Source organism: Phocoena phocoena, chromosome 3 (assembly GCF_963924675.1).
Source record: "Phocoena phocoena chromosome 3, mPhoPho1.1, whole genome shotgun sequence".
Lineage (NCBI taxonomy): Eukaryota > Metazoa > Chordata > Mammalia > Artiodactyla > Phocoenidae > Phocoena > Phocoena phocoena.
In genome coordinates, this window is record NC_089221.1 from 160,855,182 (window position 1) to 160,879,003 (window position 23,822).

The 23,822-nt window shown below is 54.6% G+C and overlaps 1 protein-coding gene across 1 annotated transcript in view; it reads left to right on the plus strand.

Annotated features, from left to right (window-relative positions):
* Positions 1–13,428: 13,428 nt before the first annotated feature.
* The window catches only part of MYO9B (myosin IXB), a 71,590-nt gene continuing 61,196 nt past the window's right edge, over positions 13,429–23,822 (plus strand). The window contains exon 1 of the mRNA XM_065873332.1: positions 13,429–14,280. Within this exon, the coding sequence (XP_065729404.1) occupies positions 13,429–14,280 (852 nt within the window). The remainder of the gene's footprint in view (positions 14,281–23,822) is intronic.

A 23,822-nucleotide genomic window follows, 5' to 3' on the forward strand; every position in this document is an offset into this window, starting at 1 on the left:
CTTTGCTTTTTTTCATGTTGGCCCAGAAAGGGCCTTGGAGATTAGGCATGTCTCAAAAACTCAGCCGATGAGTTTGGGTTCTACTCATTTCCTCGCTGAGAGTCTGAGCCCAGGCCCCGATGATAAATAAAGTAGTGATTCAAGGGTTCAGCCTGTGGCTTAGTCGGAGCAATGAATAAGCTGTCCTGGCCTGACTCATTCGTTTACATCCCAGTTCTGCCCCGTTTCTTAGGGTTGTGTGTGCGAGAGGGAAGCCAGCTCCAAGCATTTCATGACTGTCACTGCCGCGTGTGCAATTTCCTGGGACTGCCGTCGCAAAGTACCACAGGCTAGGTGGCTTAAGCAACAGAAATGTATTGTCTCATGGATCTGGGGGCCAGAAGTCCAAATCAGGGTGTGGGCAGGGTTGGTGCCTTCCAAAGGCCACGGGGGAAGGATGCGTTCAGGCCTCCCTCCTTGGCTTGTCAACGGCTGTCTTCTCCCTGAGTCTTCACGTCTGTGTGAGTCTTCACCTTACTTCTGTGTGAGTCCGTGTCCGATTGTCCCTTTGGATCAGGGCCCACCCTAATGACCTCCTTTTGAATGAATCACCTCTTTAAAGGCCCTGTCTCCAAACACAGTCACATTCTCAGGTCCTGGGAAGTAGGACTTCAACATAATGAATTGGTGGGGTTGGGGGTGGGCACACAATTCAGGCTGTAACACTGCATAAGAGACAGATTTCATTTTTATTTAGTGAGGGAATTATCAATAAATAATGGTACTTAGAGAGAAAAAGTTCGTTTAGTTTTGTCTCATTCATTTAAATAAACATTTTAGGGTAGATAGGCAGGTTGGCCATGTCAACTTCGGAAGTGCCCTGTTAGGGAATTTTCCAGATCTTGCACAGGTCCTTATTCTTGAGGTGACAATAGAGAGGCAAGAATAGGACTCGGGAGGAGCAGACCTCATGGGACTTTACAAGGGGTGTGTTTAGAGCCAGGCCTGGGAGACAGTGTGTGCCCACCCAGGGGCCGGCCAAGATTTATAATTGGGGTGTACGGGGGTCCGTGTCCTCAGTATTGCCAGGGTCAAGAGGGGAGTCCAAAAACAACCCATTCATGGAACAAAGTGACTTTGGGACCGGCTGCTGCCACAGGTGATGAGACAAAAGAAGTTTCTGGAAAATCTGAAAGTCATTTCGCAAAAAAGCGTTAACAAACCAGGTGCAGATTTGGCTCTCAGGGAGCGGGAATAGCCCTCATCTCTCTGCTCAGAGCACAGATGTCCGGCCAGCAGTCATGTCCACGGAAGTCAGTTTATCAGCCCGGTGAGGGCCGTGAAGTACCCGGCACCAGCGAGCTTGGAACAGGAGCCTGGGCCTGGCTTGAGCTGGCTGATGGAGGGAGAGGAAAGCCCAAGAGCCCTGGCGTGGTCATCTGCCTGCAAGGCCGCTGCTACTGCTGCTGCTTCCTTGCAAACAGGACAGGGTCAGCATCAGGACCGCCTGGGGCTTTGCCACGATCTTCCTACTCATCTCTCAGAGCCTCTCCGTCCCATTCGAGGGTGGACGGAACCTGGTGAGCCCAGAGGAGACTTTGAGATTTTGCTTCTCAGATCCTGGGGCTTTCATTTCCTGGCAAGCATGCCAGGGTCCAAGGCCACTGCTTGGGAAGATCACCAAGAGTCCTTGGCTGTCACGCAGAGATGCTGTTTATCAGAACGCGTGACACAAAGAAAGTGTAAGAGCGTAGGCTGGCCCTTAGACCCTCAGGGGGCTGGTCCCTTTCCTCCTGGTGGTCTCGAGGGAGTCTGCCCCCTGGTTTAGCAGGGAGAGGAGAGGATGAAGGTGGGGAAGCTAAGGAACAGGGTATCTGGAGTGGAGAAAGTGACCAGAACGGGGACAGGTGGCCCTAGGCCCCAACAGCTGGGGCAGTCACCCCACAAGGCCAGCTCCCTCTCTTGGTCCCTCCTTCTAAATATTGTGTAGTCAGGTGAACGTGGGCTTGGAATCATGCTAGCATCTTGTGTGCCTGTGAGGCCCTGGGGAGACCCTGAAGTGTGCAAACATTTTTCTTATTTATTGAAAGCATGCTTTCTCAGCCTTGGCATTGGTGACGTCTGGGGCTGGATCATGCTCTGTGGTGGAGACTGTCCTGTGCATTGTAGGGTGTTGAGTAGCGTCCCTGGCCTCCACCCACCAGATGCCAGTAGCACCCGCCCCCCAAGTTGTCACAACCAAAACTGTCTCCATACGTTGCCAGGTGTCCCCTAGGAGAAGAGTCCCACCCAGCCCCCGGTGACCGGGCTGGCACAGCAGCCTCCAGAGCCCTACCCGGGGATCTGAACTGCCTTTAAAAGCCAAGCGGCGTTCCCTTGTTCTCTGGGAGCCGCTCGATCTGGTCTCAGGCAGGGCTTTTGTGTGTTGTCACCGCAGCTCTGCCCGTATAAGGTTCTCAAGGTGGCTTTCCACCAGGGCATGATGACAGGTGGACCGTGTCATTGGAGAGGAGGGTCCCAAAGGGTTCTCCTCTGCCCGCCCAGACCCACTTCCCAGGCTACTTTCCATGTCTTTATGAGCCTACTGGTCAACAGGGAAGGACCCGGAGCCAGCCCCCCACAGGGCCTTGCGGCTCTGCCTTCCCCTTGTAACCGGAACCTACCTGTGTCCCACAGGCCAGACCCGAATCACCATCAGTCCCCCCAGCCCACACCTGCAGGAGCCGCTGGATACCTGCCCCCACCCCGGTCTGCCTGCCACACTAGGCTTGGCTAATCCCTTCCTGATGTCACTCATGTCTCGGTCCTCCCTGTCTCCAACTAGCCAGGGTTCCCCATCAGACTTGCATGAAAATCCGGACTCCTTCCCATGTTCACAAGGCCCTGTGGGATCTGACCTTCCTGACCTCGGCCCTTCCCCCTCCTGCCGGCCACACTGGTCCCCTTGTTCTGAGGCCAGCCCCAGCTGCCCCTGCCCATGGCGCTCACCGCCCTCGCCTGAGCCGCCATCGCCAAGCTCAGCCCATCCATCCTGTCTCACTGCGCAGGCCTCGGCAACTATCTCCTCTGAGCGCCTCCTTGCCTCCTGGTTAATCCGAAGTGACCACCCTGCTCCGGTCAGTTTCTGTCCCCAGGACAGCGCTGCTGATGTCCGGGGCCAGATCATTCTCTGCTGTGGGGGCCTGTCCTGCACATTGTAGGGTGTTGAGTGGCATCCCTGGCCTCCACCCACCAGATGCCAGAAGTACCTCCCCTCCCCCCCCCAGTGATGACAACCAAATATGTCTCCAGCCATTGCCAACTGTCCCATGGGGTAGGGCAGAATTGCCTGCCGCAATTCCCACCCCGTTGAAAGCTGCTGCATGACACACTGCATTTTTCCTGTCCAAAGCACTATTGCTGTTGGAAATGCCTCTTCTCTGGTGGGTTGATTTGTCCAGTTCCCTGAAGGCCAGACACTGCCACATTCTTACTCTATTTTGCTGCCAGCCTGGCCTGGCCCGGGGTGGGGTGTGGGCAGTGGAGAAACATTTGTTGACTGGACAGACTTTGAAAGAAGACAGCCTCGTTGGGGACATAGCCGCAGACCCCAAGGAGAGGGATCAGCCTCAGGGACAGGTGAATGGACCAGGCTGCCCCAGCACTTGCCTGGAGGAAGAGCCTTCTCTAGGACTCAGACCGGTTGGGCCAGACTGGAAGGCCTTAGGGGGACGAATTAGGGAAGTAAGGGACAGTCATGAGAAGGTGTTTGGGATGGGCTTCTCCAGGGATATTTAAGTAAGGGAAAAGAGAGGTGGTGGCCGTTCCTGACCATGGCCTCAATCAGAGCATCCAGTATCTTCTGTACCAGACCTCTGGATTCGTGTCCCGGGGCTGCCGTAAATTGGTACCACAAACTCAGTGGCTTAAACAATAGAAATTGATTCCCTTGCAGCTCTGGAGGCCAGAAGTCCAAAACCAAGGCATGAGCAGGGCCGTGACTCTCCAGAGACTCCGGGGGGAGACCCTTCCTTGCCCCTTCCAGCTTCTGGGGGCTCCGGACGTTCCGTGGCCTGTGGCCACATCCCCCCCCCCTCACCCAACCTAAACCCTAAACTGTTCTCCAGCTCTGAGCTGCCAAGACTGAGAAACATACTTCTTTTGTAGCTATTTCTCAGCATGTCCATCTTTCCAATAACTTCATGTGATCATTTCCTAAAGAAATCCCAACAGGCTCAAGGAAACACGTGTGGAAAAGTGGGAACGCGCTGACTTCTAAACGGTGTTTCCTAACTGACTCTGCTGTAACGCCGGCCTTCTCCTTTTAACTTGAGGGTGATTTCATCCAATAAACATGCGGCTTCAAATTATGGCCTTATATAAACGAAGCAGCTATGCTACACTTTTTGGAGGCCCCCGTCCTCCTTATTTTCCAGCCAATTCCAAATCATTCGCCAAGCTGATCGGCAGAACCTCACTTTTCCACGCATCAGACCTTGGCCGGGCCTGGGGAGCGGCTCATTCACATTTGTCCACTCATCCCGAGGGCCGAATTTTTGGTGGCCTCCCCCTCTTCCCTGTGCCTCCTTTCTCTGAGAGCATGAGAGAAAGGCCCTGAACTGAGGCTCACATCCCCTCCAAGCGCTGAAAGGACACCAGTATGGCGTTTGCAAAAGCCTTTTTAGTTTTTCAACGTTCAGGTTTCTCAGCGGGAATTCATTTTATCGTGCGCAGAAGATTGGCCATTAGTAACACTGAGATTCACGGTGACGTGCAGCCACCACCTCTATCTAGTTCCAGAACGTTTCCATCACCCCAAAAGGAAACCCTGTCCCCATCAGCAGTCTCTCCCGTTCCCCTCCCCCAGCCCCTGGCAGCCACTCATCTGCCTTCTGTCTCTGTGGATTTGCTTATTCTGTACGTTTCACGTCAATGGGATCATACTTGGTATCTGGCTTCTTTCACTCAGCATGATGTTTTGGAAGTTCATCCACGTTGTAGGGTGTGTCAGCACTTCATTCCTTTTTATGGATGAGTAATATTCCACTGGGTGGGTGGACCATATTTTGTTTATCCACTCATCCTTTTTTTTTCTGGCTGTTGCGGGTCTTAGTGGCGGCACTCGGGATCTTTGTTGCCACGTGCAGGATCTTCTTGGCGGCATGTGGGATCTCTTGGTTGCACCATGCGAACTCTTAGTTGCAGCACGCATGTGGGATCTAGCTCCCTGACCAGGGATCGAACCCAGGCCCCCTGCATTGGGAGCTCGGGGTCTTAGCCACTGGACCAGCAGGGAAGTCCCATATCCACTCATCCTTTGATGGGCATTTCCCTTCCACCTTTTTGGCTCTTTCATACAGGAATTTTATAGTCTGACAGATTGGTTTCCATTTTGTGATGAGGGCATAGTTCTCCGATGAGTTCCAGGTAGATGGATCCTATCAGTTTAGGGACGGGTTTTGCTTCCTGTTCACATTGCGTGTGCTTCCGTGAGCATTAGTCAGAAGGCAGAACAGGCATTTTAACTTCGGGGCATTTGAAGAGGCGGTTTGGCTCAAAGACAGACACACGGCTTTTCAGGACCTGCTGCCCCCAACACACGGCCGCGGCGTGCAATTGCCACTTCGCCGAGCTGTGCCCCCTGGGGACCCAGGGCCCCCAGTTCCTCAGTCCCAGACCTGCTTCCTTTCATTCCAGACACAGTCTGGGGATTCTTGGGGTGCAGGTTTCACATCCACTTGTAGAAAGGACCTTAAGCCACAACGTGACTGGCTCCCAGGTCTCAGGCTCTGTTAAGACTCCGTGAGGAAGACGTGCTTAGAAGCCAGAGAAAACATCTGAGCTCCTCCAAGAGAGATGTCAGTGTTTAAGGACATCCCCGGAAGCTGTGGTAATCACAGTATGGCACCACGCAGGTAGCAACAGCCCAGAGGCAGACCCGCGTGTGTAACATAACGTGTGATCTTTAACAAAGGAGCCTCCCTGGTCTGGGGAGAGACAGATTCTTTAAGAAAAAGCATTAAAACAATTGCTTCACTCTTTGGAGACCATCTGGATTCTCCTTGCACTTCCCACACTGTACCGGGTTGACTGGTGTCCCCCAAAATTCATTCCACCCGGAACCTCAGAATGTGACCTTGATTAGAAATAAGGCATCTGCGGATGTTAAGATCTCAAGGTGGCTTCATCTTGAATCCAATAACTGGTGTCTTTATAAGACGAGAGGAGGACATAGAGACAGAGAAGGCCTCCATGTGACGTTGGGCCAGGAAATCGGAGTAATGCACCTACTCCTAATGGCCAAGGGTCACCGGAAGCCAGGAGAGTCATGGGATAGTTTCATCCTCAGAGCCTCCAGAAGGAGCCAGCCCTGCCCACACCTTGATTTTGGACTCATCCAGAAATGCAAGACAGTACATTTCTCTTGTTTTAAGCCACCTGGTTTATAGTACTCTGTCACAGCAGCCCTAGGAAACTCTTACACCCTCCAGTATAATTTCCAGATGGATAAAGACTGAAATGTAAAGAGTAAGTCCAGGGAGGGAGAGGAATACAGAGTGTAGTTCCATGCTCCCCAGCTCTGGGAGGGGAATGTGCGATAGACATCATGAAAGAAATGACCCACAGATCTGACTGCCTGGAAAATGTAGCATTTGTATCAAAAAACACCGTACGCAAAAGTAAATCTGTATGAATTAGATTCATCAGACGTCGCAAAGAGTTAATACCGTTCCTATACAAAGAGCGCCTCCAAACCAATGAGCTAGGTAGGCATGGTTCAGTGGGAAAAAAAGGGCAACTGATATGAACAGCTTCCAGAAACAGAAAAATCGTTACTGAATACAGTGAATTCTCAAAAAACCCAGCCTGGCAGAGGATTATAAGTGACAAAATGCTCTTTTGTGCCCACTGATGGCCATGGGTTGAGAAAAATATTGATCCTCGGTGCCAGTGAGGATGCTTTGAGGCAGCACTTCTCAGGCTGCTCCGGGCAGACCTCTCACTTGGGTGGGCCTCTCCGGAAGTCACTTTGGCAGAAGGGGTCAGGGGGCCTTCATAGTGAGGATGTAGAGCGGATCAGATCAGCCCAGTGTTTAGGTTCAAGTGGCGCCACGTGTAGAATGAGGAGTCTCTGGGTCTAAGAGGGTACATCCGCATTGGGAACAGAGCTGCCTGGGATCTGGCGGAGGGGTCCGAGGGGCATTCCAACCTGAGGATGAGGACGGGGGACACGGATGGCACTGGAAGGAGGCAGCAGTGTGGGGCCGGCCCCCGTCTGAGATGCAGGGGAGGGAAGGGGAGGGCAGGGTGCCAGGCCCGTGGTGACGGCCTGGTCAGTGTCTCATGGGGATGCAGCCCGGGCTGGGGGAAGCAGACTTCCCCCTGTGGGTTGGGGGCTTTGGGCAGCTTCTCCGTGACTGGAGGGGGCCTGCAAGCCTGGGCCTGGCTGGGTGGGGAACAGCCAGGGTACGTCCAAGAACTGCTCCCTGCAGCAGCCAGTCTACCCGCGGGGGGCTGTGCTATATGGGCCTTGATGGCCAGGGGCTGAGCGCTGGCCAGAGGGCGTCCCCGAGGGGCCCTGCGTTGGGACACTCACACCTAGACCAGTGCTTCCAGGCGCTGCCCTGCAATGGTCCAGAGGATGGAGACGGGTCCTTCAGGGGCCCTCCTGACCTCCTGGTGAGAAGAGAAGGCTGTTCTGGGGACAGCAGACAGGATGTGGTCAGTGGGAGGAGCAGGGAGCAAACCCCCTGGGTGTTTGGGGCTGGAGGTGGGGTGGGCGTCCCTGGGCACGAGCTTAGCCCCTGATGGGGGAGTGCAACAGAGTGGATGGGCTCCAGGGGCAGGTCCAGGTGACACCTGATCCCCACGGCTGCAGAGCAAGTGAGCAGGACCAGGAAAGGCATGATTGGCAGGAGCTGGGTGGCGTCTCTGGAGAGGGGAGCAGTGGTTTCTACTGCATGGGGGCATAGTGGACCGAGGGACGGCTGCGAGCAGGAAGGACCGGCTCCAGGCTGCGTGGAAGCCAGGAGGGAACTCGACCCTGAGCTGGAGAAGGATTTACTAGTGTCTTCGGTGTTCAGGCCCATGAGCTATTTCAGTGGGAGGGTCCCCCCCCCCACCCGCCCCGGGAAGGGGGAAAAGGGAGCCGCTCTGAGAAGAGAGTGCAGGCTCCCTGAGGAGCAGGACCAGGTGAGACTGGCTGGGCGTGGGGAGGGCCCCACGGGCAGGTGCAGGGGTGGAGTTTCCCAGGATGCAGATGTGGTGGGCCTACGTGGGCTATGATGGCTGGAGGGGCAGCTGCTGCAGGGTGGGTCAGGTGGGCCCTGCGGGGACTCCTGTGAGGGGCCCCAGCTGGTGTCCACCCTGCCCCACCCCTTCTCTTTGGCCGGCCCGTTCCGTGCAGCTCCAGCGGTCAGCAGACCCCTTGAGCAAGGCTTATCTATTAGTACCTCCTCCTGGCCTGGGGGTGGGGTATGCATTGGCTGGACCTGTGACTGCCCCCGTGGCCCCCAGTCTCAAGAGTATGGAGTCCCCTGCTCCTCCCACCAAGGGGCCCAGAGCTGTAAAAGTCTCCCGTGGGCTCCGAGGCTGCCTCATGATCAGCGAGCCCTGGAGGATGTGGGGCAGCACAGAGCTCAGCGGGCCATACAGCCTTCAGCCTGTCCCAGCGTCAACCAGACCCTTGTCAGGGCAGGTGACAGAGGCTCCCGCGAGCAAGATCACGTGGTTGGGCCCTGATGGCTTCTCGCTCAGCCCAGCTCGGTGTCCGCTGGGAGGAGAAAGCAGGCGCATCCCTGCGACCTTTCTGCCGCCTGCATCCGGGCAGCTTGGGCGCGAGACCATCCAAAGCCCCTGGTCCTTGAGCTGGAACGTGCCCCCAGAAGTTGTGGCGCTTGTGAGCCGTGTCTCCATGAATGCGTGTCACAGAGGTTCAGGCTCTGCCTGAAGCCCTGGGTCTGTGCGTGTGTGTGTGTGTGTGCACGCATGTGAGTGTGGGTGTGTTCAAATGAAATTCTGTTCGTGCATGTGTGTCCATGTTTGTGTACATGCATGTGTGAGCACAGTCGTGTGAGAGTGTGCATTCAATCACGCATGTCTGTGTCTGCACGTGTGCTCACATTCGTACATGTATGTTCACAAGCTCACACGTGCGTTCATGTGGCCCTGATTAAGGTGCAGAGCTACAGTTTGGGCTCCTGCCTCTCTCACCAGGCTTGGAAGCGCATAAACTACCCACCCTCCACAGCCTTGTGGGGCTGCCCAGGAACATCCTGCAGTTAGCTCTCATAGTTTCCGGGGGACGGTCAGGTGGGCAGCACCACCTGGCACCTCTGAACACAGACAAGTTCATAGATTCCCAGCCGTTTCCTCACAGTGGCATCTGAGGAACTCGGTGGCTGGGCTCGAGGATTGGGCATTTTGAAAAGAAAGCAAGAGGTTTTTAAAAGTTGCACTCCTGGGCTTCCCTGGAGGTGCAGTGGTTGAGAGTCTGCCTGCCGATGCAGGGGACACGGGTTCGTGCCCCGGTCCGGGAGGATCCCACATGCCGCGGAGCGGCTGGGCCCGTGAGCCATGGCCGCTGAGCCTGCGCATCCGGAGCCTGTGCTCCACAGCGGGAGAGGCCACAACAGTGAGCGGCCTGCGTACCGCAAAAAAAAAAAGTTGCACTCCTGGGGAATTCGGTTCTTTCATAATCCACATGCTTTGTTTTAAACAGCTTTATTGGGTGTAATCAATGCACTGTAAATGGCACTTATTTGAAGTGTGTGATTAGATGAGTTGTGACGCATGCAAGCACCCAGGAGTCCACGACCACGATCAAGATAGTGAGCACATCCATCACCCAAAAAATCTCCCTGACCCCTTTGTCCTCCCACCCTGTCCCCCTCCTCCAAGCGGCCAACAATCAGTTTTCTGTCTCTAATTAATTTACACTTTTTAGAAATTTACGTACAGTTGACCCTTGAACAACACAGGGGTTGAGGACGCTGACCTTCATATACACACGCAGTCAAAAATCCATGTATAAGGACTTCCCTGGTGGTCCAGCAGTTAAGACTCCATGCTCCCATTGCAGGGGGCCCGGGATCGATTCCTGGTCAGGGAACTAGATCCTGCGTGCCAACTAAGAGCCCGCATGCTGCAACTAAGAAAGATCCCACAAGCCGCAATCGGAAAAAAAAAAAAAAAAAAAAAAGATCCTGTGTGCAGCAGCTAAGACCAGTCACAGCCAAATAAATAAATATTAAAAAAAATCCATGTATGACTGTGCAGTTGGCTCTCCATATCTGTGGCTCTCCATCCTGGGGTTCAACCAACCACAGATTATGTAGTACTAAAGTACGTATTTAGTGAAAAAAATCTGCATATAAGTGAACCCACGGAATTCAAACCCATGTTGTTCAAGGGTCACCTGTATGTGGAATCATATAATATGTACTCTTGAAATTTGTATTGAGATGAAATTTGTATAACATTAAATTACCCACTTAAAGTGAACAATTCAATGGTATTTAGCATATTTGTAATGTTTTGCAAGCATCACCTCTATCTAGCTCCAGAACTTTTCCATCACCCCAAAAGGAAACCCTGTGTCCATCAGGAGTCTCTCCCCATTCCCCCGCCTCTTCACTTCCCAGACCCTGGGAACCACTGGTCTACTTTCTATTTCTATGGATTTGCCCGTCCTGGACGTTTCATATAAATGGGCTCATACAACATGTGGCCTTTGGTCTCTGTCTTCTTTCATTCAGCATAATGTTTTCAGAGTTCATCCACATTGTAGCATGAATCAGTAACATTCCATTCTGTAGATAGGCCACATTCTGTTCATCCATTCATCAGCTGATGGAAATTTGGGTTGTTTCCACCTTTTGGCTATTGTGAATAGGGTTGCTGTGAATGTGTGTGTCCAAGTATCTGTTTGAATCCCTGTCTTTAAGTCTTTTGGGTCCATACCTAGGAGTGGAATTGCTGGGTCTATAGTTACTCTTTTTCGTCTTCTGTCTTTCACTCAGCACACAGATTCTGAGATTGTTCCATGTTGTTCCATGCTGTTGTGACATTTGTGTTGTGTCCCTTCTCACAGCTGAGTCATGTTCCATTGTATGGCGGTTTATTCGTCCATTCACCGGTTTGTGTACGTTCAGGTTGTTTCTAGTCTGGGACTTTTAGAAACAATGCCATTAAGAACATTCATGTAGGGACTTCCCTGGTGGTGCAGTGGTTAAGAATCCGCCTGCCAATGCAGGGGACACGGGTTCAAGCACTGGTCCAGGAGGATCCCAGGTGCCGCAGAGCAACTGAGCCTGTGCACCGTAACTACTGAGCCTGCGCTCTAGAGCCCGTGAGCCACAACTACTGAAGCCCGCGCGCCTAGAGCCCATGCTCCGCAACAAGAGAAGCCACCGCAATGAGAAGCCCGTGCACCGCAACAAAGAGTAGCCCCCTCTCACTGCAACTAGAGAAAGCCCGCGTGCAGCAACAAAGACCCAACACAGCCATAAATTAATTAATTATAGAAAAAAAGACCATTCATGTACAATCTCTGTATGAACATCTGCTTCATTTCTCTTAAGTCCTAGGAGTGGCTCCTAGGAGTGGGTCACATGCTAGGCATATAATTAACTTAAAGAAACTGCCGGAGTGTTTCCAGAGTAGATGAGCCCCACAGAATTTTTCTGCAGGATACTGTGGCTTTTTGAAAAAAGACACTTATCAACGTTCACATCCATTTATCTGCTAATTCTACATGAGTGAACTGATCCCAAGGAAATGCTCAGACTTGGACACGAAGATGTGCGTCCAAGGACTCAGAAATCATGTTTCAAAGCGTATTTCATGGCACGGAGAAATGTTCATCTGTACCAACATACCACATTGAGAGCAATTCAGGTTTTATTAAAACATGTAACATCTATTAAACTGGAAGGAAATATACCAAAGTTACTTAATAATTTGGAGGAAAGTTTAGAAAATTAAATACTCCCATCTCCCCCAACCTTCCTACCTGTTGCCACCACCTACCTACCTGTTTGTAGCAGCTTCATAATGTCTGGTTTTGTTCAGCCTCACCCATCCCCCACCCTCCTAACACTGCTGTGGGACTCAGTTTCCCAGAACCCAGATCATCTCAGCCTCTGAGTCATGCTTCTGTCCAGGGCAGAGGTCTGCATACTGTTTCTATAAAAGACTGGAAAATAAGTACGTTCAACTTTCCAGGTCTTAAGGTTACTAATCTGTGTCGTGACTATTCACTTACGCTGATACAACGAAGGCAGCTGTGGACAGTATGTACATGAATGGGCAGAGCTTCGTTGTGAACTCCTCTTCATCCCTCAGAACCCCTCTTAGATGTTACCGTTCCCCTAAAGCCTTCTCTGGCTCTTGGGAACAGTAACTTCTCACGCTCACGGTTGATATTCTCTCACATTTTTTGCATATTAGCTTCTCCCGCTGGGCTTTGAGCCAAGGTCTCGTTCATCTTTTTATCTTCAGTCACGCTTGGGTGGCACACAGTGGGCCCCCACGTGACCCACACTGCCTTTCTGCCTTTTGCTCCAAGACACAAAATGAGCTGTTGCCAGGACTGGCTGCCTTTTCTCTCTTTCTCGAAATGTCTTTAGGAGCAAATGCATTTTGTCCAGGGAACCCTGTTACATTGAGTCATCATGTCTCCCCAGTTTCCTCCGCCTGGGATGACTCCTTGGTCTTTCCTTGTTGCTCATGACCTTCACAGTCTTGGGGAGGACTGCCGGGCGTCCCACAGGATGCCCCCAATTTGGGGCTGATGTTCTTGTCATGATTGGAATGGGGTTGTGGGTTCTGGAAGCAAATGCACTCTGAGCAGTTCTCTCGAGCGAGTTTTTGGGGGCCCTCCCTGAGTTCATCCTCCTCAGTGGGGTTTCAGGTACCCGGGGGTTTCAAGGTCCCTGAGTTTCGGGGCAGGTTCAGTCTTGCTCATCCCAACCTTCCTCTCGCAACCTTCCTCATGTGTTTTGGGGACATAACCAAGGCCCATGGGGCCGCGTCTTCATCCACTTAGGGATCTGCCAGGGGAGGTTCTGTCAAGAGAGGAGAGTCCAGGAAGGGCTGAGCTCTGAGATGGTTGTGGCCATTGGACTTGAGGATTGAGAGGCTGCTGGGGAGGGACGGGGCCTGGGATGGAGCAAACTCCAGGGGAAGGGTTTGATCTTGGCAGGAGGGGCCTGGCGATGTCGCTCTGCAGGAGCCACAGACCTTAGGTGAGTGTCACGTTTGAGGACAGATAAGGCTCTTCGGTCCTTCTGGCTTTTCAAGAGAGCCCACGGATTCAGGCCATGGGTCTGAGGCTGTCTGTCCAGAGGTGAATGTCAGTGTCCCCCCACCCCCACCTTCGCCCTTCTGATTTTGCCACCCCCTTCCCTTCCAGCTCCAGGACGCGCGCCCCGAGCCCGGGAGGCATGCTGAGGCCAGGCCGCCGGCAGGATGAGTGTGAAAGAGGCGGGCAGCTCCGGCCACCGGGGGCAGGCGGCCTACCACCTGCACATCTACCCGCAGCTGGCCACCAGCGAGAGCCAGACCCCGTGCCAGGCCTCGTGCCGCGTGACAGCCACCAAGGACAGCACCACATCCGACGTCATCCAGGACGCCATCACCAGCCTGCAGCTGGACGGCAGCAAGCGCTACGTGCTGGTGGAGGTCAAGGAGACGGGCGGGGAGGAGTGGGTGCTGGATGCCAACGACTCGCCTGTGCACCGCGTGCTGCTGTGGCCACGGCGGGCGCAGGACGAGCACCCCCAGGAGGACGGCTACTACTTCCTGCTGCAGGAGCGCAACGCAGACGGGACCATCAAGTACGTGCACATGCAGCTCGTGTCCCAGGCCACGGCCGCCCGGCGCCTGGTGGAGCGTGGCCTCCTGCCCCGGCCGCAGGCGGACTTTGATGACCTGTGCAACCTCCCCGAACTGACCGAGGAGAACCTCCTGAAGAACCTCAAACACCGCTTCCTGCAGCAGAAGATCTACACGTACGCCGGGAGCATCCTCGTGGCCGTCAACCCCTTCAAGTTCCTCCCCATCTACAACCCCAAGTACGTGAAGATGTACGAGAACCAGCAGCTGGGCAAGCTGGAGCCACACGTGTTCGCGCTGGCCGACGTCGCCTACTACGCCATGCTCCGGAAGCACGTCAACCAGTGCATCGTCATCTCAGGCGAGAGCGGCTCCGGCAAGACGCAGAGCACCAACTTCCTGATCCACTGCCTCACCGCCCTGAGCCAGAAGGGCTACGCCAGCGGCGTCGAGAGGACCATCCTCGGTGCTGGTCCGGTGCTGGAGGTGAGCGGGACTGCTCGGCGGAGGGGCCTTAACACCTGGGTTTGGTTATCGTTCAGATGACGGCCATGGAGGAAGCAGTTATACTCACGTTTTCCAGAAACAGGAGGCTTGGCGTTCCATGCAGGGCCACACAGGGAGGCACCAGGGCTCAGCAGGAGGCAGCAGGAGCCAGGGGAGGGTGTAGGCAGGAGTCTGTCGTGGTTTTCACGGGAAGGGTCCGGTGAGGCAGGGTAAGCAGGCTTAGGGTGCCTAGTCTGAACAATTTCAGAGTTTGGGAGCATAAAGGCTGCCCTGGTTGTCTGGTACTTGGCCCTGGGGTAATCAGGGCAGGGAGAGAGTAGCCCTGAGTGTGAGAACGTGATAATGGTGGGGGGCGGGTGTAGGCTCTGAAATGGTTGGTTTGTATTTGGAAGGCGTGTTTGTAGGAGAGTCCTTTGCTTTCTCTAGGACTCGGCCAGCCCTGGCGGGGGCAGTCCCTCCAGGGTCAGCCAGGCCCCAGGTGTCAAAGCATCAGAATAGAGAAAATAACAAGGCCTGATCAATGCCTTGATGTCCTCTTAACGTACTCCCAATGTCTGGAGGGGCGGCAGTCTGCACTCCGGGTCCCAGAAAGAGAAGGATGGCGTGTCCAAACTGAATAGTTCACGGTGGGGTGTTTCTGGCAGGGAGTAGGACCGTGGGGTAGAAGGAGGCCAGCAAGGTGAGTTCAGACCTGGGGGCTGGGGACGGGCTAGAGGAGGGGCTGCTTGGCAGTGCCTAAGAGTCAGCGGGGGAGGAAATGCCCCAGCTTCCTGCGCCCTCTCCAGTGTTCCCATTGGCCAGACCCCACAGGAGTCACGGATGTGTCACTGTGGGTGAGCCTTCTGGACATGGGGGCAGTGGAAGTGATCGCAGTGATCACTCACTCTCAGGGTCTTAGGACAAGATGCATCCACGTCTCAGAACATAACTTAACGGTCGTCACCTGGTGAGTGCCGGAGCCACGTAAGGGCCCGGGGTGTGCGCCTCTGGGTTTGGGGGTCTAAGACTCTGCTTGCTTTCTTTCTGCTTTTAATAAGATTTTGCAGTGATTAAATGATTTTAAGTATGTAACTTAAATAGTTAAATTTTATTAAATATAATGACATAAATCACTCTATTTCTTTGAGCAGTTTTAGGTTTACAGAAATACTGAACAGACAGTACAGAGAGTTCCCGTATTCTCCTGACACTTCTGCCCTTCCCCCTGTCATTAACATGTTGTATTTGTTAACAATTGGTGAGGGCTCCCCTGGTGGCGCAGTGGTTGAGAGTCCGCCTGCCGATGCAGGGGATGCGGGTTCGTGCCCCGGTCCGGGAAGATCCCACGTGCCGCGGAGCGGCTGGGCCCGTGAGCCATGGCCACTGAGCCTGCACGTCTGGAGCCTGTGCTCCGCGACGGGAGAGGCCACAATAGTGAGAGGCTCACGTACTGCAAATAAAAAAAAAAAAAAAAAAGGCATGTTATCTCTTGAAAAGAAACAGGTTTTAAAAAAAAAAAAAAAAAATCGGTGAGCCAGTATTGACACATCATTATTAACTAAAGTCCACAGTGTACATTAGGATTCACTCAGTGTTGCACCTGCTACGGGTTTGGACAAATGCACAATGTCACGTATCCACCCTGAGTATCACACAGAATGGTTCCACTGCCCTGAAAATCCCCTGTGTTCTGCCTGTTCATCCCCTTCCCTCCCTCCAGCTCCTGGAAACCACTGATCCTTTTACTGTTTCCATAGTTTTGCCTTTTCCAGCATGCTGGATGGCTGCAATCATACCATCTGTAGTCTTTTCAGACCGGCTTCTCTCACTTAGTACTAAATACTAGTACTAAGGTTCCTCTGCATCTTTTCTCGGCTCGAGACCTCATATCTTCATGTTGCTGAGTAACACCCGCTGGATGTGCTGCAGTCTGTCCATCCGCAGGACCCCAGACCCTCTGTCCGAGGAGTAGGCTCGGGGTGGGGTGGGAGCAGGGGTAGGTTCAGGGGTCCCACCCTCCCTGAAGCAATGACCTCCAGCTTCTTACTGAAATTCACTGAAATCTCATCTGGGCTGTACCGGCTGAATACACTTCAGTTCCTCTTCCTCTCTGACGATCTCTGAGATCATGAGCAAGAAATTAGCTGGGGCTGTACAGCCTGGCCCCGTGCCAGCACGCATGGCCTATATCTGTCTTCTCCTATACATGTAATGTAAAGATTCATTGTCATTTTTTGCGCAAGCATTTCAAAGACTACCTAGTGATCCGGCCGCAGGACGGACGCTTTTCTCTTCAGCGCTGTGTACCCTGCATGCGTTCCCTCCTCTAATCATCCATTCATTCTGCAAATATTCCACCTGCAGGCACCGTTCTTGGCCCTGGGCTATGCCGTGGCCAAAATCGGCACAGAGGCCTGCCCACAGGGAGCTGCCGCCTGGTGACAAAGAGGCAGGCAGCAAGAGAAACAGCAGCCTCGCATGTGAGCTAAGAGCTGATAAGAACAGTGGGCGGGCTCGCAGAAGAAGGGGTAAGGGGGCAGGAGGCAAGAGGGTGATGCCGAACCGGGCCCGGAAGCGGGTGGGGTGAGCAATGCGGCGTCTGGGGGGGGACACGGCCAGTGCACAAAGCCGGGAGGCTGGACCGTGCCTGGCGTGTTGAAGAAAGTCAGGGGCCCTGGGGTCACGGGAAGGAGCCAGAGTGGGGTGAGCAAGGGGCAGAGCAGGAGGCGATGGGGACTTGGAGGTGACAGCAGATCATTCAGGGCCTTGCAGGATCACGGGGTGGGCACTGTGTGATATGGGAGCTACGGAGGGTGTCCCAGGTTCAATCTGGCTCCATCCCAGCTCTGGAACTCAGCTGCCGTGAAACCACCAATGGCCCCACTGTCCTCCCAGCAATGGCCGGGGCCCATAACAGGTGCTCTATGACGGGATAAAACAATGCAGGCACTGAGTGACTTTAGAAATCGGGGACGGGAACAACAGGACGGACCCAGCATTTACCGAGTGGGGAATTTTGCCAAGTGGGCCCTTCAACCCTCACAGAACCAGGCATGCGGGTGGGTGTGACAAGGTTTGATGAAGATGCCGAGCCCCAAGGTTTCAGTGCAACACAGCGAGGAGGCAGGTTTGGCCCCGCGGTGCAGCTTCCTTTTCTAGCTGAGGACCATCCAGGGCACCGGGATGAGGTTCCTGGCGCTGCCCTAACAAAGTACCACAGACTGGGTGGCGTCAAAGAGAGGAATTTACTCTCTCTCACAGTTCTGGAGGCCTGAAGTCTGAAGTCTAGGTGTGGGCCGGGCCACACTCCCTCCGAAGGCTCTAGGGGCAGATGCTTTCTTGCCTCTTCCCACTTCCGGGGGCTCCAGGCGGGCGCTCCTTGGCTTGTGTTGCTCCAATCGCAGCCTCTGTCATCATATTGCCTTCTCTTCCTGTAAAGACACCAGTCATCATTGGTTTTAGTGGCCGCCCCAATCCAGGATGACCTCATCCTAACTAATTACGTCAGCAAAGACCCATTTCCACATCAGGCCACGTTCACAGGTTCCAGCGTCAGGTCAATATAGACGAGCCTTTTGCGGGGGGGACACAAGTCAGCCCGCAGCAGTCCCCCGCCGAGTGACAGCTGGACGTGTCTTGGGTCTTCTTCCCCAAGGGCCGCCACTGGTGATCCTGGGGGCCCATCCGTCCTCCTGCTGGCCTCCATGCTCCTCCCCTGCCGTTGCCCCGAAGGATTCTGGCACATTCTACGAGGGCCGTTAGTCACCTCCGTGGCGGGTGTCTGTACCCCGTGAGTCAGATGCCTCTGACCTTGCCCGGCTGCCTCCCTCGAGCCTCAGCAGTGTGAGCCGGCAAGGCCAAATTTCCCCAGGGGTTAGGAGCTGCTGGAGGGCGGTGCCCATGCCAGCTTCCAAAACAGGCTTGAGCCAGATCCACGTCACAGCCATAAATGTGCTTCCTGAGGCGACCATTTGGAAAAGGGAGAAGGTTGTTTTAGTTTAGAGCCAGGCTTTGCAGCCAGAGCACCACTGACGTCTGGGGCCGGGTCAGTCTCTGGGCTGGGGGCCATCATGTACGCTGTGGGGTGTTGAGCAGCACCCCTGGCCTCCACCCACCCGATGCCAGTAGCATCCCCTCCCCCCAGTGGCAACAACCGAAAAATGTCCCCAGACATCACCAAGTGTCCCCTGGGAGTAGAATCTCCCCTGGGTGAGAACAGCTGCCTTAGTCACAGCTTGTAATCCCACAAGACCCAGTCACCGTTTCTTTCAAGTGTTGATGGCTTAGAAATTGTCCGTAAGTAAGTCCCAAGCATTCTGAGCTAACTTGAGAGTTACTTTCTAACAACAGGAATAATTAGCTACCGTGCCTTTGGGCCCACTGTGTGTCAGGCTTTGGGTGCCACAGTCTTCATCCATCATCTCTCTGAGGACTCACAACAGCTCTGCTCATTTTAAAGACGAGAGAACAGAGCCCCAGAGAGGTGTGCTGGTGTGCAAATGTCCTGGGGCTGCCGTCACAGAGTACTATCAATGGGAGAGGGTGGAGGTGGAGGGCTTAAAACAGCAGGAATTTATTCCCTCACAGTTCTGGGGGCCGGAAGTCTGAAATCAAGGTGTAGGCAGGGCTGGCTCCTTCTGGAGGCTCCGACGGAGAATCCATCCCGTGTCTCTCTCCTGGTCTCTGGTGGCTGCCAGCAACCCTTTGGCACTCCTTGGCTTGTGGCCTCATCACTCCAGGCTCTGTCTCTGTGTCCATATGGCCTTCTCCCCGTCTGCCTCTGTATCTCGAATCTCCTTTCTCTTACAAGAACACCGTCATTGGATTTAGGGCCTAGATGATCTCACCTCAAGATCCTTACTTTAATTCCATCTGCAAAGACCCTATTTCCAAAGAAGGTCCCACTCACAGGTTCCAGAGATCAGGACTTGGACATATCTTTTTGAGGGACACAAGTCGACCCGGTACAGTGTGGGTACCCCAGGCGACACTGCAGGCAGCCACAGCCAGACCACCGTTAGAACCCAGCCTGAGCCTAAGTTCACGGTACCCCTCTGCACCTTCGTGAAAGATTTCCTCTCTCAGCTCGGCTGGGGCCGCAGGAAGCCTATCGGGACTTTTTCTCAGCTCCCTGAAAGGAGAAGTTGAGTTGTCTTGAGGTTTGGGTGTCGCCGGGCGCCCCCCCAGGCAGGGGTTGCAAACTTGCTGTGCAATTCTGACCAGAAAACAGGAAGGCGGCACTGTGGAAAGCCGGTTCCAATCAGCTGATCTGCCCGCCCACTGCAGTTAACTGTTACTGTCACTGTTTCACACGATGTCACTCGGCCACCCTGCAGCCTGCAGCCTGCCCCCTGAACCGCCCCCAGAAACGCGACGTTTGTGCAGGAGTGTTGCCTTAGGTCAGAAATACTGAAGGTGCAGAAGGCAGGCTCACCAGGGCAGTGCAGTCTGGGGTCCGTTACCCACGCCGGGCGCCCTCTGAGAACCTGGCGACATTGTGATGCAGCTGCCCCGGCATCAGCCACCGGGCTGGCCTCAAAGCCCACCCAGGACGTGCCCCTCTGCCTCGGCATCAGGGCTGAGGGTGGAGGATGCTTAGGCCAGTGTCCTCTTTGTCCTTCCTGAACTGTAACACACGCCACTGACATTTGCCAACGCGCACAGGGTTTTAATTTCGAAAGCAGAAATGAAACGAGGATCCTTGCTGGCTGGGCCATTTTCCCAAGCGCCCAGAGGCCGAGGTTTCGGGACCTCCATGTAGCTACTGTGGCCTGGCCCACGCAGAGAGAGAAGGCTGGGAGATGGTGGCACCCCAAGCTGCCTGGCATACCCACAGGAGGCTGGTGACCAGGACAGCAAGGCGTGGGACCGAGGGTGTCCTGGAGCTCTCTGCTGCCCCTGACCCACCTCGGGGGCCCTGAAGGAGCCTGTCCTGGGACTGGGATGTGTGCCGGCCTTGGTCCTGAACACCAGTCCCCACTGAGGGCCCCACAGACCCAGTGTCACATGACCCCAGGCTCGCCCAGTCTCCGCCCACCCCTCAGGCCACTGGGTCTGTTCCCACTACCCTCTGTCAGCACTGGCCAGCCTACCCGAGCAGGTCACCCTGAACCAACATGCCATCATTCACCTTGACCTTTACCCACAGGGACCTCTGCCCAGAACATGTCTTTCCCTCCCACAGGATGAGGATGGGCCAGTCTCTGCCCATCACTGGGGACACACGGGCAAAGCCACTCAACTGGTGTGACACAAGGTTCCAGAACCAGGGGTGTGCCTCTGCAGTTAGGTTTTCTGTTTAAGAGCTTTGTTGAGGTATAATTCACCCATTTCGAATGAACAATTCAGTATTTTTTAGCAGATCCACAGTGTTGTGCAACCTTCACCTCTGTCTAGTTCCAGAACGTTTCCATCACCCTCAAAAGGAGACCCCATTAGCAGTCGTTCCCCGTCGCCCCTCCCCCTGCCCCTGACAACCACTGGTCTTCTTTCTGCCTCTGTGGGTTTGCCTGTTCTGGACATTTCATGGGATCACACAAGCTGTGGCCTTTTGTGTCTGGCTCCTGGCACTCAGCTTGGTTTTTTTCCAGGTTTATGCACACTGTAGCGTGTGTCAATGCTTCATTCCTCCTTCTGGCTAATAGTCCACTGTATGGATAAGACCACATTTTTTTTTTTTACCTCTCACCAGTTTTCTCAGGATTTCAATCCTTTGTATCGCTGACTCTGCGGTTGTTTTCTCCTCAGTCCTGACCCCCTCCCTGCCCCAGCCAGGCCAGCGTCCCCCTCATCAGTGTCCCCCTCCGTCAACAACGGGAGGGTGGAGGGTGTGGGGCGGAAGTGGAGGTGATCCCACTGGAGACTCTCGAGCTGAGCCGGGGAGGAGAGCGGAGCCCTGGCCAGCAGCCTGCTCCGGGTGTGCGGGGCCTCCCGGGCGTGCCGAGGGCTGGCCGGGGGCGGGCAGACACACCTAGGTCCGTCCATCTGTGTCATCCATCTACATGGGGCTGTCACACCTGGGAAGAGGCTGGTGGCCAGGAGGGGGCTGGCATCCGGGAGCAGTGAGAAGTGAATGTGTGGCGCAAGCCACCCGAAGCCTCGGAAAGCAGAGCGGGCTCCCGGAGCCGAGATATCAAATCAGAGCAGACAGAGTCCAGGGGGGAGAAGGAGGCGGGCTCAGAGCTGGCTGCGCAGCGCTGTCGGGATCTGCTCCCCGGACGCTTGCGAGGACTGCGGTCTGGGGTGCTTCATCCAAGGGATGCGCCGGCAGCACAAAGACCCCCTTGAGCCCAGCCTTGTCAGGCCTTAGAGGTTGTCCAGTCACGCAGGAGCAAGCGGCGAGCTGGGGCACCTCCCAGCCTTGCTCATTAGCTACAGGAGGAGGTAAGTTTGCCGGGAGGAGTGAATGTTGAGAAAAGGGCATGGGGCCACGGACAGGCCTCTGGGGGCCATTTTGGGGGCATGGGCCCCGGCAGGGAGGAGGCTCTGGATCAGGTCAGAAGGAGGCAAGTTACTGATGTCGCACCCCTACCCCCACGCCGAACCCGCAAAGTGGGCCGGGGCATTTACAGCAAGAGGGGTATCTGGGCTGGGAGCCTTTATCTGGGGCTTGTCTGTCTGTCTCCAGGGTCCTAGGGCCCCAGAGGCCCAGACTGTGTCTGCTTTGCGTTTTGGGGTGTTTCTCTGGTCTGTTGATGGGAAAGTCGGGCGTCAGCAGGCAGCTGGGTGGGGAGGCAGCGGGATTAGGCTTGGGAGAGTCTGAGGCAGCAGCGTGGGGTGCTCCAGGGAGAGATGTGCCAGCCACACATACCCCAACCCCCAGCCAGCGGTCAAGGCTCAGCTGGACCTGGGCTGTTCTCGAGGCCGGGTGGCTGGAAGGTCGGCACTCTAAACATCAGAGTCAACAATCTATGCAGGGGTAGGAGGGGAGTGAGAGCCAGGCCAGGGTGGGCTCCCGGGAGAATGAGCGTTAGAGGGAGACAGGTGAGGATGGAGGAGAGGATGCCGTGGGGCCTGAAGGCTGATCACTGAGAGCCTTGGAGGGTTGTCCCACCAGGGCAGCTGCAGGGAGGGAGGAATCGAATTTCTGGCTGCTTCTGTGCCCCAAGTGGCTTCCCCAGGATGTTTGGGGAAGTCGTTGGGGGGCCCTGGTTTGGCAGAGCAGCCCAAGGGCAGGCAAGACCTGAGGCTGGAATCCGGGGTAGGAGGGGGACAGCAGGAGGGCCGATCCCACAGAGGATGACAGGGTGAATGAGGCCTCGTGTGGGGTCAGCTTCAGGCCTTGCAGACAGAAACACAGAGGGGCCAAGGCTGTGCTTCCACGCTGCTGACACCTGGGGCCAGATCCTTCTCTGGGGTGGGGTGCTAAGCAGTGTCCCTGGCCTCCACCCACCAGATGCCAGTAGCACCCCCTCTCGCAGTCAGAACAATTATAAATGTCCCCAGGCATCACCAAGTGTCCCCTGAGGGGCAGAATCACCCCAGTTGAGAAGAATTTTTAGGCCGACTGCAGGCAAAGAATGATTTCAGAGTTACAGATGTCCTGTACCCAAATAGGTTCAAATTTGGGGGTTAACATCGTGCTGTTGTACTTACACGTCAACCCATCTGTGCTCAGTTCTGTCTCACCAGCTTAACAAGGGGTGGGTGGCGGGTGGGGATGCAGTTTCTGGCTGGCGATCTGCTTCGTTTCCAGGAGCGGGTGGCTGGTGCTTCTTCCTGCCCTGTGGCCAGCCACGGCCAGGAGAACGGCCACTGCCCACCCACCACCAGAAACCTCACGTCTTTCTCACCAACAACAAAGTATGCTCGGGTGCAAGGGTCAGGTTTTCCATCCAAGTTTGGTCTTCCAAGCACACTTGGGGCGAAGTCTTCAAGTGTTATTCGAAAAGCTGCTCATCAATACAAAAAAAAAAAAAAAAGCAGTCACTCACGTGGTAACACCCAGAGCTGAGAAGTCACACACTCCCGCGGGTTTTCTTGCAGGCGAACGTCATGAAAGAGCTTTAGTGGATTTTGGGTGCAGTTCGTGCTGGTCCCTATGCACTGGAATTTTGTCATCCCCTCCACCCCGTCCTCCTGCGGGGTGACTTTCTGAACCTCACGCCAGGTGCTGACTGTGGTTCAGCTCTTCTTTAAGTGTCTCCCCAACAGGAAACAAACCAGGGCTGCCATCATGGTTTTTGCTGCCGGGGAACATGCATGGTTATCCACCCCACTTTGGTAAAATTGTGACATTATTTTGTTAAAGCTTTTGGTTGCACCTTGGTGCTTTGCTTTGCTTTGTTCAGATAACGGTTCGTTTTTTTAGTATCTTTTCCCCTGTTTGAAGTATAATTTCTTTTTGCGTGTACCAGGGATTGGCCCACTACAGCCCACAGGTTAAATCTGCTTGTTTCTACGCATAAAGTTTTATTAATACTCAGCCACACCTGCTCATTTACATATTGTCTGTGGTGGCTCTCAAGGCAGAGTGGGGCAGTTGTGACAGAGACACTGTATGGCCCCCAGAGCAAAAAATATTGAACCCCTGGCCCATTACA